The following is a 15,401-nucleotide window of genomic DNA, read 5'->3' as shown; positions in this document are numbered from 1 at the left end:
GCATTTTTGTTTTCTAAAGCAAACACGGAGTTGTTAACTGTTTCTGGAAAACCAAAAACAGCGAAAGGCTATTTTCCGAAACCAATTCTTCCACCATACAAACCAATTCTTTCAAACCAAATCCAAACACATGTTGTTCCCAAGGATCAAAATCAAAACAAAACCAAACTGTTTTCTAATCCAAATCCCACACGTCAAACTCATAATGAGTAAAGGTCTATTTCTTCGCAAATTTCTTTCACAAATAATTGTGAAAGTAGTGGTTTAAAGCCAAATAAGAAAAAACTTTTATTAATGCCACAAGACATGAAGTTAGAAATATACTAAGAACTTCCGAAGTAATTATGTTCAGAGTAAATATGTTATCTTTTCATTGTTTTAAAAGGATAGGTAAGGTGCATTATAGTATTTTATTCTAAAATGGTAATCTGAGGATATAAATAGAAGACACACATAAGGATAGTAATAGAAGACACACATGGGGCCTAATTCAACCCCAAAAGCTAGCTCATGAGATGAGGATTGCTCAAGAACATATAAGGAGACCAAGGATCCTAATACCCACCGACGTGGGACAATTAACAATACTAAAACATTTCATTGCTAAAAACAAAAAGTATAAAAGAAATGTGCATTATTCAAAGATTATTAAATGCTTTTGAGCCCATATTAAGGATGGGTTGGGTACCAGGGTATTAGTACCAAACATTCATATATGAGGTACGTTAATCTCTAAGGTTGGAATATAGATGTGAGTAAATTATCAAGGAGATTTCTCCAAAATCTACCCAAAGCCGAGGGAAAGTATCTTCTTTCCCTTGTCGAATCTGAAAAGGAATTACATAGGATAAAGACGTAACATCACTCTTGTGAAACCAAATTTAACTATTCAAGTGTCAGCCAAAGAGGAAACTGTTTTCCTCCGTTTTCTTTAGCCCATTCAGTCATAAACAAACAAATAAGGAAATTTCGGAGCAAACAGTAACCAGTTTTGTGAACAAATTATCATTAACATATTCTCAAACTTAGGGGCACTATGAATAACCATAGCCCCACAGGAAAACATCAAGAATACGCCAGTAAGAAAAGAATAACCGACATTCTTAATCATCTAATTGCTTAGCATAGTGATCATAATAAAAGGTTGGTTTGGGCCAGCACTGGAGTTATATTATGCTCCAGTACAGTTTCAATAGTTAAGATAGACTATTACAGTTTTAATAGTTAAGAACAAACAATCTGAAGCTCAAACCATTAATCCAGCAAAGCCAGTGGACAGTAGTTCATATTTTTATTCATCTTTTAATAAAGTGCTAACAAATCCAAGCAATTCATAACAGAATTAGCCAAACAATGTAAAAGACCTAGACCCAAATGGAATTTAAAGTTCAGCCTGTACAAGAGTAATAAGAAAGCAAGTATTCTTTATTTTACAGGACAGAGAACGTAGAAGTAAATTGTGACAATGATTTTCGTTAGAAGGAAAACACTACTTAGAGCATCCAAAGAAAGCACAAGTCCTGAGCAGAATCACATAGTCTACATGGTACAGAGGTGGATCTTTAAAAGTTATATATGCAATGGTGGAAGATAAGAAATTAGTCACCCATGCTAAAATGTGGAATATAGAGGAGGGAAGCTAATTTACATCAACATCCATTATTTTGTTTTTAAGAAACAACATCAACCCAGTGAATTCCCGGAGGGTAGTGTGTACGCAGACATTACCCTTACCCCGAAGAGTAGAGAGGTTGTTTCCGATAGACCCTCGGCTCAAAAAGACGAAAAGAGACAATATATCAGTACCATCAACAGAACCATAGGAATAATAGCAACATCATAAGAACCAGAAAATAGATGAAAAACAATAACAAAAACCAGTGAATAAGGCCCGGTACTATGAACAACGGAAGAATAGTATGAACACAACAAAAATCGCTAGCAGCCTAGGACAAAACTTTATGAGACTAGCCTCACACCCGGTACGAAATAGAAAAATGCCCAGCTACCTCCTAACCTACCCCCTAATGCTCGACCTCCACACCTTCCTATCAAGGGCCATGTCCTCGGAAATCTGAAGCCACGCCATGTCCTAATCACCTCTCCCCAATACTTCTTAGGCCGCCCTCTCCCTCTTCTCGAACCCACCAAAGCCAACCGCTCACACCTCCTGACCGGGGTATCTGGGCTTCTCCTTCGCACGTGCCCGAACCATCTAAGTCTCGCTCCTCGCATCTTGTCATCCACAAGGGTCACACTCACCTTCTCCCGAATATCTTCATTCTTAATCTTATCCATCCTAGTGTGCCCGCACATCCACCTCAACATCCTCATTTCTTCTACTTTCATCTTCTGGATATGTGAGTTCTTAACTGGCCAACACTCTGCCCCATACAACATGATCGGTCTGACCACCGCTCTATAAAACTTACCTTTGAGTATCGGTGGCACTTTCTTGTCATATAGGACTCCAGATGCTAACCTCCATTTCATCCGCCCCACCCCTATACAATGTGTGACATCCTCGTCGATCTCTCTATCCCCATGGATAACCGATCAAAGGTACTTGAAACTGCCTCTTTTGGGGATGACCTGTGATCCAAGTCTCACGTCCAAGCCCGCTTCCCTCGACTCAGCGCTGAACTTGCACTCCAGGTATTCTGTCTTAGTTCTGCTCAACTTGAAACCCTTAGACTCAAGGGCCTGTCTCCAAACCTCCAGCCTCTCGTTAACGCCGCCTCTCCTTAACGCCGCCTCGCGTCTCATCAATCAGAACTATTTCATCAGCGAACAACATACACCATGGCACAATTTCTTTGTTTTTAAGAAATTGTTTAAGAAATTATGATCAAATCATTTTTTATGATTGAGCTATAGATGTAATATAGAATTAGAAGATCTATTAATTTTAACATAGTGAAAATGAATTTTTATATGAAACACAAGTTACATTTCTTTCCAAGTAATATTCATAAATCTCAAAGTAAGACAGTGAAAGAAGAAGAACATTAATAATTTGTGAGGCACATTTTGCCAATACTTAGTACCCAGCATTTCTTCTAATGAACCAGCTAAGACATTAACAACTAGAGAGACGACTAGCATGGATCATTTTAAATAAAATGAAAAACAAGTTGTTGCCTGACGCACCTAAAGGATTAAATGAAGGCACATATGTTGCCCGTATGAGCTCATCAGCTAGCACTTACTATTTTCCTAAGTTGCTCGGGCTCTTAACTTTCGGTGCCGCACCCGTGTAGACACGACATGAGTGTGGGTGTGGGATCCGTAGTGGATATGGTCAATCGATTTTGGGTACTATCACCAAATTCGAAGGTGAAACTCGGGACAGATACAATGATTACTGAAATCAAAATAAAAGCTAAGGTGAAATTGAAGAAAATTGAATATGAATTTCTATGTCAGTCTTTTTTCCTTTTATCTCCTTCTCGGATTCTCCTTTGGAAACGTAGAAGGGCTACAAGTTCCAATTAGAAAATGCTTTTTTGTTTTCTTATTAGCTTAGTTCAAATTTTAATGTTCTTCATTCTTTATGGTTATTGAACTTGTGGTCCTTTTCCTGCACTCTACAAGCACCAAGTAAGTTTTCCTTATAATGTCTCATAATTTAGGCATATTTTTATAACTCTACTTTTAGATATTTGAATTATTTTTAGCCGAATCCCCGCACTCTATCCATACCCTCGAATCTTAAAATTTAGATCATGAAGAATCCAACCTCTAGATCCACACCCATGTCGGACACCCGCACCTGAGTCCGAGGCTCCGAGCAACTTAGCTATTTTCTCAATTCCAATGCATTTAGTGAAAACGTGCAATAAAGACACAATGCTTCATATTTTCGAAGACATGTATTTATGATTCAAGAATGTGCCAATTGAATAACTCCTTAGGCCAAATAGACATAAGAACTTACAAGAGAATTCATAATCAAGCAAAAATACACAAAAGGACCGAGGTTTCATTGGACATTAGTTATTTTGCTCATCTAATAGTATGGACCAGCAACCGCACCTTGGAAACCCAAGTCAAGAAAAGACACATATTTCATTAAGTGAAGGGCATCATACCAGAGCCATGTATTATCCAGAAAAGTAGCTTACAACAAGTACACTGCTGCCTAGTAAATGGAAGCTCAATACATAATCTCAAGAACTACCTGAACACCAGCATAGTGTTTCCATGCTTTGTCGAGCTTGTAGTCGGTAGAAAGTAGACGATAGTTAGACAATGCAAGCTCATAATCATGTAACATGAAGGCGTAATCACCCAAAACTCTTATTTGTGATTCAATAGAGCTGAAAGTATACCTTGAAAGGCAACCACAAACTTTGATTAGTCATGAAAAGAAAAATGAAAACAGAACCATGTAACAAACTAGACAAAGGATGAGCTTGCAAGCAAACTTACGTTGGACCAGCTGGGTTTTCTGGTGTATCTTCTTTCCCCTTTCTCCACCACAAGTTCTTTATTTGGTTTCTAAAACCTTTTCTTGTTGCGGAAACCTGCAATTTAGCACTGTAAGTCACAAAAAACCACAGAAGCAAACAGACATGTTATCATCACCTTCCAAAAAAATTTTTTTTTTTTTTTTTGGGGGGGGGGGGGGGGAGGGGAGGGGGGCGGAATACCTGCTGATTGAGAAGACGGATTTTTTGCTCCATATGAGGAATAATATGTTTAGACGCTAGATCTTGTATGAATTTCTCCAGCTGCTCGATTCAACGCATAAGTAAATAATTACTTACATCAAGGAGAAAGATATTAATAACCAGCTATCCTAAGAAAGTACCTCAAAGGTCAGCCATACAAGGTTCAGGAACAAATACCTCATCCAAGTCATCTGAGCTAAGGAAACAGCGTAACTGCTGGCCATGTGAAATATCAGTTTTCTGTCGGACAGAAGAAGATAAACTTTGTTTACTTCATCTAATAGACAAAGATAATAAATCCAATAAATATGATGTGAAAAGGATAAACTCAGGAAGATTATCTTACAAAAGCAGCCCACAGATTTTCATGTTCTCCTGACCCGCCCTTAGAGGAGTTGATACACAGCAAATGACAACAATTAGCCCCAAATGTGCTCCTCATCTCTGCCAAGGTTTTGGTTGCTCTGTAGAAAATACAGAATATCATTAACAGTGACATCATGCAAAATTGAGCTCTATCTTTTTGTAACCAAAAGACCGCCACAATACGACTAAACCATAAGCCTAGAAACAGCTTTGATAGTTTGAGAGGCAATAGGGAAAAGGACTATATGATAGCCCTACAATAGAAGGAACTCCTCTTGTGCCCCTTTTAATAGTTGTGTACCGTATATTCATTCCAAGACTGAGTTTAATGTGAAACCCTTGATGATACTAGATGAACTTCGCATCAACATGACTTAGAGAGGCTTTGGAACTTGTTAAGTGATGAATGCCATGTTGTGACTGAACAGTGAACACTGACAAGGCTCCTTGTTGAGTGTGAAAGTTATTCAAACAATGAGATAGCACTTGCGAGATCTAGGAAAAGAAACGAATGACAAGAGACAGGTATCAGAGAGCCGAAGAAGCAAGAAATGACCTGATGGGCAGTACCTAGGCGCTATCTCAGCAATACTGAGGTGCTGAAAAGCAGAAAAAGAAGATTAGCACATGCCAAGTGCTTCAGAGCAGGAAAATTATGCTTCTAAAGTTCTCCAACCGCTAGGCACCACATGCCCAGAGCCTGGTTCTAGGCAGCAGGTGTATGTTGTGGCTGTTGGTCAATGACTAGGCACTCCAACAACAGCTCCTAGGTGCTGATAAGCATTTTCTAGGTTTCCATTAAGAACAACGACAAAATTGCCTTCTGTCTGTTGCCATGGAATGTATAGGTAGGGATTTTTTAATGCTTGCAAAGCCCATTGCGCGCTCTCTATCCCCTTTTTGGGGCGTTCCTAAAGAGAAGAGAGTTCAGTCTACAAGAGCCGTTGGGCCACATCCATCCATCCTAAACAGTAACCCTTTCCTTGTTTGGTCTTCGGAGAGGGAGCTAGACGAGCACTTGCAAGAGAGCGACCGGCAGATCTAAAATTGCTATAGTAGAGTAGTTAAAAAGTACCTCCCAAAGGTTCTAAGGTTCTACCTTTTCTTGTGCGTTTGGGAATAGATAGAAAGTTTCTAAATGAATAAAAGACTCTTGATTGATTGAATGTAATGTTCATGAGGTTCTACATCATCCTCTTCACCATAAATGATCCGCTTGCCCGAAAATGACATGGATCAATATGGAAATCCCAATTCATTTGGCCTTTCGATACAATCAAATAGAAAGCCCCAAAGGCGCCATATTCTAGGAGCTCAAACTATGTGCTTGAATAAATCCTCCTATTGGCCAAGGGACAAGCCTTTCCATGTTCTATGTTATATATATATATATATATTGAGGTTTTCCACTGAAGTAAGATTTTGAGGATGCAATTCGTTGAATGAAGTGTTAGAGAAATCATAGTCCTAGATTTTATATTGAATTCCATAACATCGCAACTGCCTTGTCTGTCATTCGGGGTGGACGTCGGGTTCGGTTTGGATTATGAAAACTTAAGCTTTTTTCTTTGGTAAGGTAAAGTTTAAATGTGTCTGCCGGGAGTCTGATTTTTTAGAGTTCGGGTTCGAATTTCGGTTTGCTTATTTCAGATTTTCATTTGAACCTATATGTTGGGCTTCTTATTCTTCTAACAAAAAAAATGAACCTCCAAATGCTAGTCATGTCAATTTGCCTTAATAAATTCTCATCCCCACCACAATCATCTAGAGATTTGGTAATTGTAACTTTGTAGGTACAAATGCAAACCCTTGATATAAGAAAAGATATTACAAGAAGAAAAATAATAATAATAATATTATTAAAATAATAATAATAATAATAATAATAATAAGACACTTGTCATTATCCTTTACAAGTTCAGTTCTAAAATAAGTGAAAAGTTGTGGGTAGTACCAAAGATTGTCAACCTATTCTTAAGTGGGTTGTTGGCCTTTACTAATTATTTAAGCTAATATTGGCTTGGGATTGGGCTAATGTCTAATGGATATGCTTGACTGATTTAGTTGTTAAGGCCTATGGGCAAAACATAAGGTACAAAAATTTCCGGATTTTTGGATATCTGAAATTTATCACCGCGATTCTGAAATCCGAATTTTTCAAAAATTAAAACCAAACACCAAACCGTAATTCAAAAAATATGAAAAATCCAAATTTTGGTTTTTGACCAAACTATTTTTGGTTTGGATTTCGGTTTTGCCCAAACTATGCCCACCCCTATTTGTCATTAGGTTAGTACTTACAATAGATTTAGTTGTTTGAACAAATCCTAGTTGTTGTCCTTAGCAATTAAATTAGTGCCAATTCGTCATGGGACTGCACTAATACGAACTGTATATTACTTGTGTACATCCACGTACACTTATGTGTTTGTTGAGACAACACTAACTTTATTTGAGCCGGTCTCAGAAGTATGTTTTGTTTAGTTCCAGGTTCAGATAAAAGCATTTATTCTTATTTAGGGAGGTTGCTTGAAACTTCTCAGTCAGTTTAAAATGCCTAGGGTATTTTGAGTTTAGCAGTTAATTCAGCATCAGGAATCAGACGCTCAAATCAGACATGCTTGTCTCAACTCCCAAAAAGAATTTGCACTAAAAGTTCTGTAATCTGATTAAAGGCATAAGGTCTCTAAAGAGGTCTCTAAAAAGTTCTCCAGTTGTGTTCAAAAAGCACACACCAACAAAGGCAATAAAGTACGACTTCCTTCATCTTTTCTTTTCTTGTTTGATGACTAAGGCCAACTTCCCTCATTTCAAGCTTCTTCCCGCACAGGAATCTCAGGACTTCCAATGTCTTTAATTTCTGTGTGTCCCTAGCCTTGTGCAACTTAGGGAAATCTTATGTTACTATTTGAATTCAATACAAGCAGAATTATGAGTTTATTTCATGGTTTCCTTTAAAAATCTATGAGTTCTTTGACTGCTAAAAGTTAATGAAATAATTTTTTGCAAGTACAGTTAAGTAAACAAACTTGTTTCTTTATTTTCAAATACTTTCTCGTCTTTCTAGAAACATCTATCCTTTGCTTCACAACAGCATTATTTCAAAAACTTATGCTGATCAAAGTATCTGGTTTTATTAAAGTACTTCAATTTCCACTCTTCAAGATCTGTGATTGTGATGTTAACAATCTCAGTGTTATAAATCACCATGTCAGATTACATTGGACAATTTCAGAAGGAAGGAAAGAGCATCAAACCTTTCTAATGAGGCGTCCTCACCATCGTGTACCAATACAAAATGCTTTAGAATTTTTGGATCCATTGCACCAGCATTGAGAAGGGAAGGCAACTGATTAGTGTTAAATAGGTCAACAAATTTGTTGATGGGATCTTCATCCCGTGAAGAAACAGCCAAAAGACCTATATTGTTATCACCACAGAGGTAGAAGCACTGTAAGCTAGAAACGGATATTCAGAGAAGTGAGATGGAACCTCATTTCTGAAAAAGAAAAGAGAAGTGAAAAAGAGGGAGTACATTGGGGGGAGTGACTCAAGAAAGTGTCAGAAAAAAAAAGGTAGCTTACATGTCACAGGATGGTCAAAAGCTTCATGTTGTGAAAAGGAGACCGTATGTACTAGCTCATTGTTGAAATATTGGAACCATGACGGTAGGAACTCGTTTTGCGAAGCTACATTGGAACATCATAGGGGAATTAGTCCAACAAAATTCCATACTTCCAGACAGAAAATTCTTTTTTAACTCCAAATCACAGAAAGTAAACTAATTGGTTATGGACTACAAATACAGCAAAAAACTAACTGGGCCAGTATCAAAACTGCAAGTTATAAATCTAGCTGTCCACAATGAATTGTAATCTTGCCAGGCCTATGATTTATCTGTTGATACACTTTTGTTAATAATAAACTTGGAGATCACATATCATTCTTTTTTTAAGATGAGAAAGAATTTAACAAGTTTAATGTAGTGGGCAAAAAAATTACAGTTGAGCACAGTCTCAATTTCCAGAGGTTCTGAACATAAGTCAGAAAGATCTTTCTCTCCAGCATCAGTGATAACTTGGTTTAACCGCTCCTTTGCAACCTTGAGAAGAAAACATGTCAGTTCTAAAGCAATAAGCTTATACAGAAAAAAGATATCATCATTCAGTTCTCAGGTCATAGAAACCAACAAATAGAACATAAACTTCAACTTTAACGTATTGCCCTCAACAGAAACAAATTTGAATGGAATAGGCCAATTTGACAAGAAAGTAAATGAAGGGGGAATGTAACCCAATATTTTCTATGTAACACTAATTCCTTCAGAATACTACTCGCAGAAAATGTTTTGCTAAATTCAATGCATGTTTTGAATGAAGGGGCCGCTTGGAGGCTTGAAACTTGAGAATCTGTCTAAAAAAAGGTTATAAACTTTTCTGACTCAAAAGAGATGTAGACATTTCTAGTAATGCAATACTTTACTCACTTTTTGAGCTACTCTACATAAGTGACATTCTAGTCATGTTAGGATGCTCATACATAGAGCCACAATAGGTTTGTTTGTTATGCTTTCAAGAATCTTCACTTTATCAGGTCAAAACTTGGTTCCAAAGCTTCAAGAGTCTTTCTTGTGTTTACTAATAAGGTCCTCAAAATGTATCAAGGTTGAACTAGTTCTCTAAGTCATGATTTTCTCCAAGACATAGTGTTTTATCTATGAAGCTCAATGTTCTATTCCAATGGGTAGTAAGAACTGCCTTTGCAGAATGTGAGGTTACTGAGGTTAAACTAACTGTGTTCCATTGGTCCCAAAAGGTTTCAATCCCCCAGCCCTCATATCCTTCTCTTCTGTCTTTGCTGCTTTCCCACCTCTTTTTTCTACACTACAGCTTTTCAACAGCTTGCTACCTTCACTATTCACATTGAACAATAACCCCCACCAACTCCCCCCCACCCCTTTATTTCCTCATCTCTAATAACTTTGAGTTTAATAACAGTTCACGTATTTTGCACCTCTTCTCAATTTAACCCTCCAAATTCCCAAGGATCAAGGCAATAAGTGCACCCCAATCCAATTAATTTTTTTTTGAGATGGTAACAAACCAATTAATTTTTATTTTTACCTAATGTACAAACGTAGAGAAAGATGGTTTATATTTTGGATGAGGAGAATGCTCTTTGGAAGGAGGTGTTCCGGAGAAATATGGGGTTTTCGAAGGGGGACGGAGGACTAAAAATATTACACTTCCCTACGGATGATGTTTATGGAGCAATATTTTGAAAGGGTGGGAAGAGTTTTTTGGGAATATATCATTTTAGGGTTGGTGATGGGAGTAGAGTAAGCTATTGGGGACACAGATAGGGTGGAGGTAACATTTTGAGTATCACTTTTCCTTAAATGTACACAATTTCATGCCAAAAGAAGATGTCAATTCAAAGCATACGGAGGCTGCTAGATGGAGAAACACATAGGGATTTGACATTTAGGAGGAACTTGCAAGATTCGGAGATCGTAGAGTTCTAGAGATCAGTGTTATCAAACGCGCGCTTAAGCCCTGAAGCGAGGCTCAAAAGAAATTGAGTGTTTCGCCTCGCTTAGCGGATGCTTTAGTGTTGTCATCAAGGCTCTAAGTCATAATTTTCCTTGACAACGAGCATAATCCTGAAGAGGCGACACTAAACAATTGATATTTCACTTTATCGTAAATTTTCTTCAATTTCTTTGTCCATATATTTGGTATTCATGCTAATAGATATTAGTCTTGGACTACACATATATATTTATAGTTTTTCTCCATTTGCGCCTTTCTTCATTAAAGCCCACGCTTTATTTGCGCTTAAGGCCCCAACAGACCTTAAAGCTTTTTGCGCTTTTTGATAACACTGACAGAGATTGATGGAGTTGCTCCATAAATAGAATATTTCACACAATAGCCATGATGCTTAGAGATTTTGTGTGTGGGTGGGTGGGGGGTGGGGGGGGCATTGGCGTTTTCCCGTAAAGTCTTATTATGGTTTGCTACTGGGTAGGGAGGAGGTAGACTTTTCGGTTCGGATTCCTAAAGTACCGAGCAAGGTGTGTTTCTTTACATGGCTAGCTACAAGGGGGGTGATTCTACCAGCTAAGAATTTGAGGAAGAGGATTACATGTGCTAGTTAGTGCTTCATGTGTAAGTGCTCGGATGAAGATGTAGATCACCTACTAAATACACTGTCAAAGCTCCACGGCTGAAGGTTGTGTGCATCACTTCCAAATCAAGGTGAAGTATTACATAAAAGTTCTGTGCAATTACTTCATTATTCAGTCGTTTAGTAGCTTCTGGTTGAAGCACTACATGAATTTAGTTTTACGACAATAAAGATTGAGAAGCAATGAAATCATTAGTAAATGATTTAGTAGCTTACTAGCTTAATACTCCATTAAAGTAATGTGAAATAAAATTACCACTCCCTCTTTCCCATTTTGTTCCACACAATCACTATTTCAAGAATCAATCAAATAACTTTTTCTTTGACTACACTTATCTTCTTCATTTTTTATAAGTACATTTAATTATCCAAAATCCAATTATAGTAGTACTCTTCTGTAAGTAATGAATATATATTCCAATTTTATTTTCAGCTAAGAAAGTACCTCAATATTAGGCTGCCGAATATCTGAAGCATAAAACAAGCGCAATTTAAACTTCTTGAGCCTGTAAGGCTGATCACTTGCAGTTCGAACTGGCACTGCATATTCCAATAAAGTAAAACATTTCACAAACAGTTAATTCTACGAAAAAATTACAATTAAATTTACATTAAGATTTTATTGAAACGGAGTTGACCGTCGATATTGTTGAAATTGCAGAAAGGAGAAAGCAATTGGATGAAGGAGAGTTGATTCTTCTGAGAAGATTCCTCAACGAGAGGGGTGCGTAGGACCATGACCACTGGAGTGATCTCCTCCAATATCATTCGCCCTAGAGTTGAGTTCGCCGGATCCATCGTCGCCGGTGACTGGATTGCAATGACTCGTGACTCACCAACTCGCTTGAGCTCACCGGCTAACTATTTTGATGGGTGTTTATGCTCAGAAGTCAGATCCGGAGCTGTTGTACAACGAAGTGAAATGAAGTAATGGAAATCTGGGCTACTAGTCCAAACCAACTCTATTTAAAACATTTTTTAAAAATATATATAAAAAAAAAGTGAAATTGAAAAATAGTCAGATTTATAGAAGTGTTAATTGAAAAATAGCCACATTTTCAAAAGTAATCGAACTTTTTATATAAAGATAAATCTGAACGAAAATATTGTTAAAAAATCGAAAAATATTCCAGCATAATATATTAGAGTTCCAGTATAATATACTAGATTTTCATTATAATATACTGGAGTTCCAGCATAACATACTAGACTTTCAGTATAATATACTAGAATTCTAACATAATATACTAGACTTCCAGCATAATATACTAATCCAACATAATATGTTGAAAATTCATACACAAGTGCTTCAATCTCCAGTATATTATGCTGGAACTTTCCGTGTGTTGGAGTTCCAGCATAATATGTTGGAAGTTCATACACAAGTGCGCCAACCTCCAGTATATTATGTTGGAACTTTTCGTGTTACAGCAAAATAATGGCTATTTTTCAATGACTTTACAAACGTTGACTATTTTTCAATTTTTAGTCCGAAAACTGGCTCGCCCGTGCTATTTTCACAAAAAAAAAAATGCTAAGAGCCCTTAAAAGTTTTATGACCAAAATATAATATGGCCATTTTGAACATTCTATTACCCAGTTGTCCCATCACTTCTTATACCTCTCTTTTTGTCTTTTTCTTTTTTGTTGGTCTATTTTACTTTCTTTTTATTTTTCTTAGTATATTTTTTTTTTCACTATATTTTTTTATTTTTAATAAAATTTTACACTCTTTTTCAATTTTTTATTTATTTTCTTATTTTTTTAGTTATATTATTTATTTTATTTTACTTTTTTGTATTCTTTTTTGTTCTCTCTAGTAATCTCTCTTTTTTATTTTTTATTTTTCTTATCTTAATTTTTCATTATCTTTTGATGTATTTATTTATTTTCTTGACTTTCATCCAAACTATTTGTCACTTTTTTCTACTTTCTTTTTTAATTATTTTTTTCTTGTATTACTTTTTCAAGTAAAATTCCTTTGTCCAAATATTTTATCACTCTTTTTTACTTATTTTTTTGTTCTTTCAAATTAAATCGGTGAATCCTAATATTTTTGTTGGGTCACTTTATTTTACAGTATTTTTGAAATTCTTTATTTTATTTTATATTGTAGATGGTTTTCTTTTATAATTTTCAAACAAATTTTAAGATTTAATAAAAATTATCTCAAAATTTTTATATATATAATTAAATATAATATTAGTATATTGTGAATATCATTTAGCATAGCACTAACCACAGTAGACAATGATTCAAAACTAATAACAGTATACCATTTTTCTACCGGATCGCTTCAATAGAACTAGAGGATAAAATTTTACTAAGACACCAGCCATGTCAAGCCACAGTCCTGTCAAGCAAACCTTAAACCACGGCCATGCTCATGACTCTCTCAATGCCCACATGGCTAATACGAGTCTTAAGGATCACTGATTATGTTACCATAACCAATATTTACTGCCTGGACTGTTAAACTGCCTAGGCTCTACAGTCTTAACCTCAGAACCATCGGGTGATACAGTATAAAACTGGCAACAAAACATGTTTTAAGAATAGACTAGTATGCATAAGTTCAACACAGTACTATTTAGCCTATCATTTAGGCTAAATGAATATCTAAATTATAAGAAACAAATCAAATACCTGAGGCTGCCGAGATTGTGGCCAAGTAGCCTTTTCTGATTTTTATTTTAAATATAAAATTGTTACAAAGGGAGATTTAGAAAAGATGAGATTCTAGAGAGATGGGAGATTTTTTTAGAAAGAGGTGAGAGCTATTAGCCGAAGCCTGGCTCTAAACTAAAAATTGAGATCCTTATATAATAGATTTGTCTCTAAAACAAACAAACAAAAACTAAACAATAAAATGGTCGACACAATAATTATATCATGGTCGACAAGATAAAAAGCTAAAACCTAAAAGTCAAAAAGAGAAACGGACAAACTTTATAAAAGTAGATTCCCCTACAGTGGTGGGGTCTATTACTTTATTAAAGTTATTCGTCCTTATTACCCCAATTATTCAATGATGGGGCCTTCAGTGTCTCTTTCAGTGTTTGTTTTTTCCTTTAGTATTTTTGACGGAAGATTCTTTCGTAATTTCTTTGAATTATTGCAGAAATCTTTCTACACTTTCGAGGTCTACTTCTTCATTATCTTTAACCTTTTGAGATTCTCCTGCTATGACTGTGTCATCTTCCATAGTGTGGTATGTTGGGCCTCACGAGTCATGAGCAAGTCTAGTAGAGTCTTGCGGATTTGTACAGAGACGTCTGTACTTATCTTCGAGAGGCTACAAGACTGTTAGAAAAACTTTTCTTTCTTTTATTATCTATCGTGCAGATTTATTTATCCCGAAGTTTGAATCTTTTCTCTCATCTCTCACTGATGGTAAGGACACGTTCTTCCGGAGCAGCTAAGTAGGCGTTAGTATTCCAGGCCAGAGCCGCGAGAGGTTGGGGCTGAGGTAGAGATGGAGCACGCGCCACAGTTAGGGGATCTGCTAGAGTAGCCATTGTAGATCCACTAGTAGCTTCAGTTGAGGAGCAGATTCCTGATCATATTAAGCCGGTGGGACTAGCTCGGGATCCTAAGGGACCTACTGCTACACCAAGACTCCATGAGACTTTGGCTCATTTTCTGAGCATGTTTGAGGGTTTGACTCAGGCGGGTACGATCCATGTTGCTCTAGCTAGTTCACGGGCTGGGGAAGGAGCTAGACTCCCACCGCACATACACCAAAGCAGTTGGCTCATGGTTATCAGACACTGGGAGTTCTACCGATATATGCAGTCATTGCAGTTCAGCCCGGGATTAGACCAGCCTTCACTGTTGAGGAGCAAAAGAGGATGGAGAGATTTCAGAGACTTCATCCTCCTTATTTCAGTGGAGAGCCTACTAAGGATGCACAAGGTTTCCTAGATTAGTGTCATCAGATTCTGCGAACTTTGTGTCTGGTGAACTAGAACGGGGTTGACTTTACTACCTTTCGGTTGTCAGGGCTAGCATACATATGGTGGCCAGATGGTGCAACACCACTCACTTGGTCTCGGTTCTCAGTTCTCTTCTTGGAGAAATTTATTCCACACACTTGCAAAGATAAGTTGCACAGTGAGTTTGAGCATCTACACTAGGAGGGTATGATTGAACCCAGTACAAGATGAGGTTCAC

At 36.8% G+C, this 15,401-nt stretch overlaps 1 protein-coding gene across 5 annotated transcripts in view; it reads right to left on the bottom strand.

Annotated features, from left to right (window-relative positions):
* LOC104116574 (uncharacterized) overlaps positions 1 to 12,182 on the bottom strand; it is a 39,251-nt gene extending 27,069 nt beyond the window's left edge. For 2 of the 5 annotated variants that reach the window (XM_009627489.4, XM_009627556.4), the window contains exons 1-10: positions 11,867 to 12,182; positions 11,674 to 11,768; positions 9,042 to 9,141; positions 8,624 to 8,728; positions 8,297 to 8,459; positions 5,020 to 5,137; positions 4,851 to 4,913; positions 4,653 to 4,733; positions 4,432 to 4,526; positions 4,181 to 4,331 (exon numbers count right to left, since the gene is read on the bottom strand). In XM_009627489.4, coding sequence (XP_009625784.1) covers positions 4,181 to 4,331; positions 4,432 to 4,526; positions 4,653 to 4,733; positions 4,851 to 4,913; positions 5,020 to 5,137; positions 8,297 to 8,459; positions 8,624 to 8,728; positions 9,042 to 9,141; positions 11,674 to 11,768; positions 11,867 to 12,026 — 1,131 coding nt within the window. In that variant the 5' untranslated portion in view covers positions 12,027 to 12,182. Of the gene's footprint in view, positions 1 to 4,180; positions 4,332 to 4,431; positions 4,527 to 4,652; positions 4,734 to 4,813; positions 4,914 to 5,019; positions 5,138 to 8,296; positions 8,460 to 8,623; positions 8,729 to 9,041; positions 9,142 to 11,673; positions 11,769 to 11,866 lie in introns of those variants that run through there. The other 3 variants (XM_018778334.2, XM_018778364.3, XM_009627620.4) reach the window with 3 other exon arrangements.
* Between the last annotated feature and the right edge of the window lie 3,219 nt (positions 12,183 to 15,401).

This window comes from Nicotiana tomentosiformis, chromosome 1 (assembly GCF_000390325.3).
Source record: "Nicotiana tomentosiformis chromosome 1, ASM39032v3, whole genome shotgun sequence".
NCBI lineage: Eukaryota > Viridiplantae > Streptophyta > Magnoliopsida > Solanales > Solanaceae > Nicotiana > Nicotiana tomentosiformis.
Note: the sequence above shows the minus strand (reverse complement) of the source record. Positions and strands in the feature narration are given on the sequence as shown.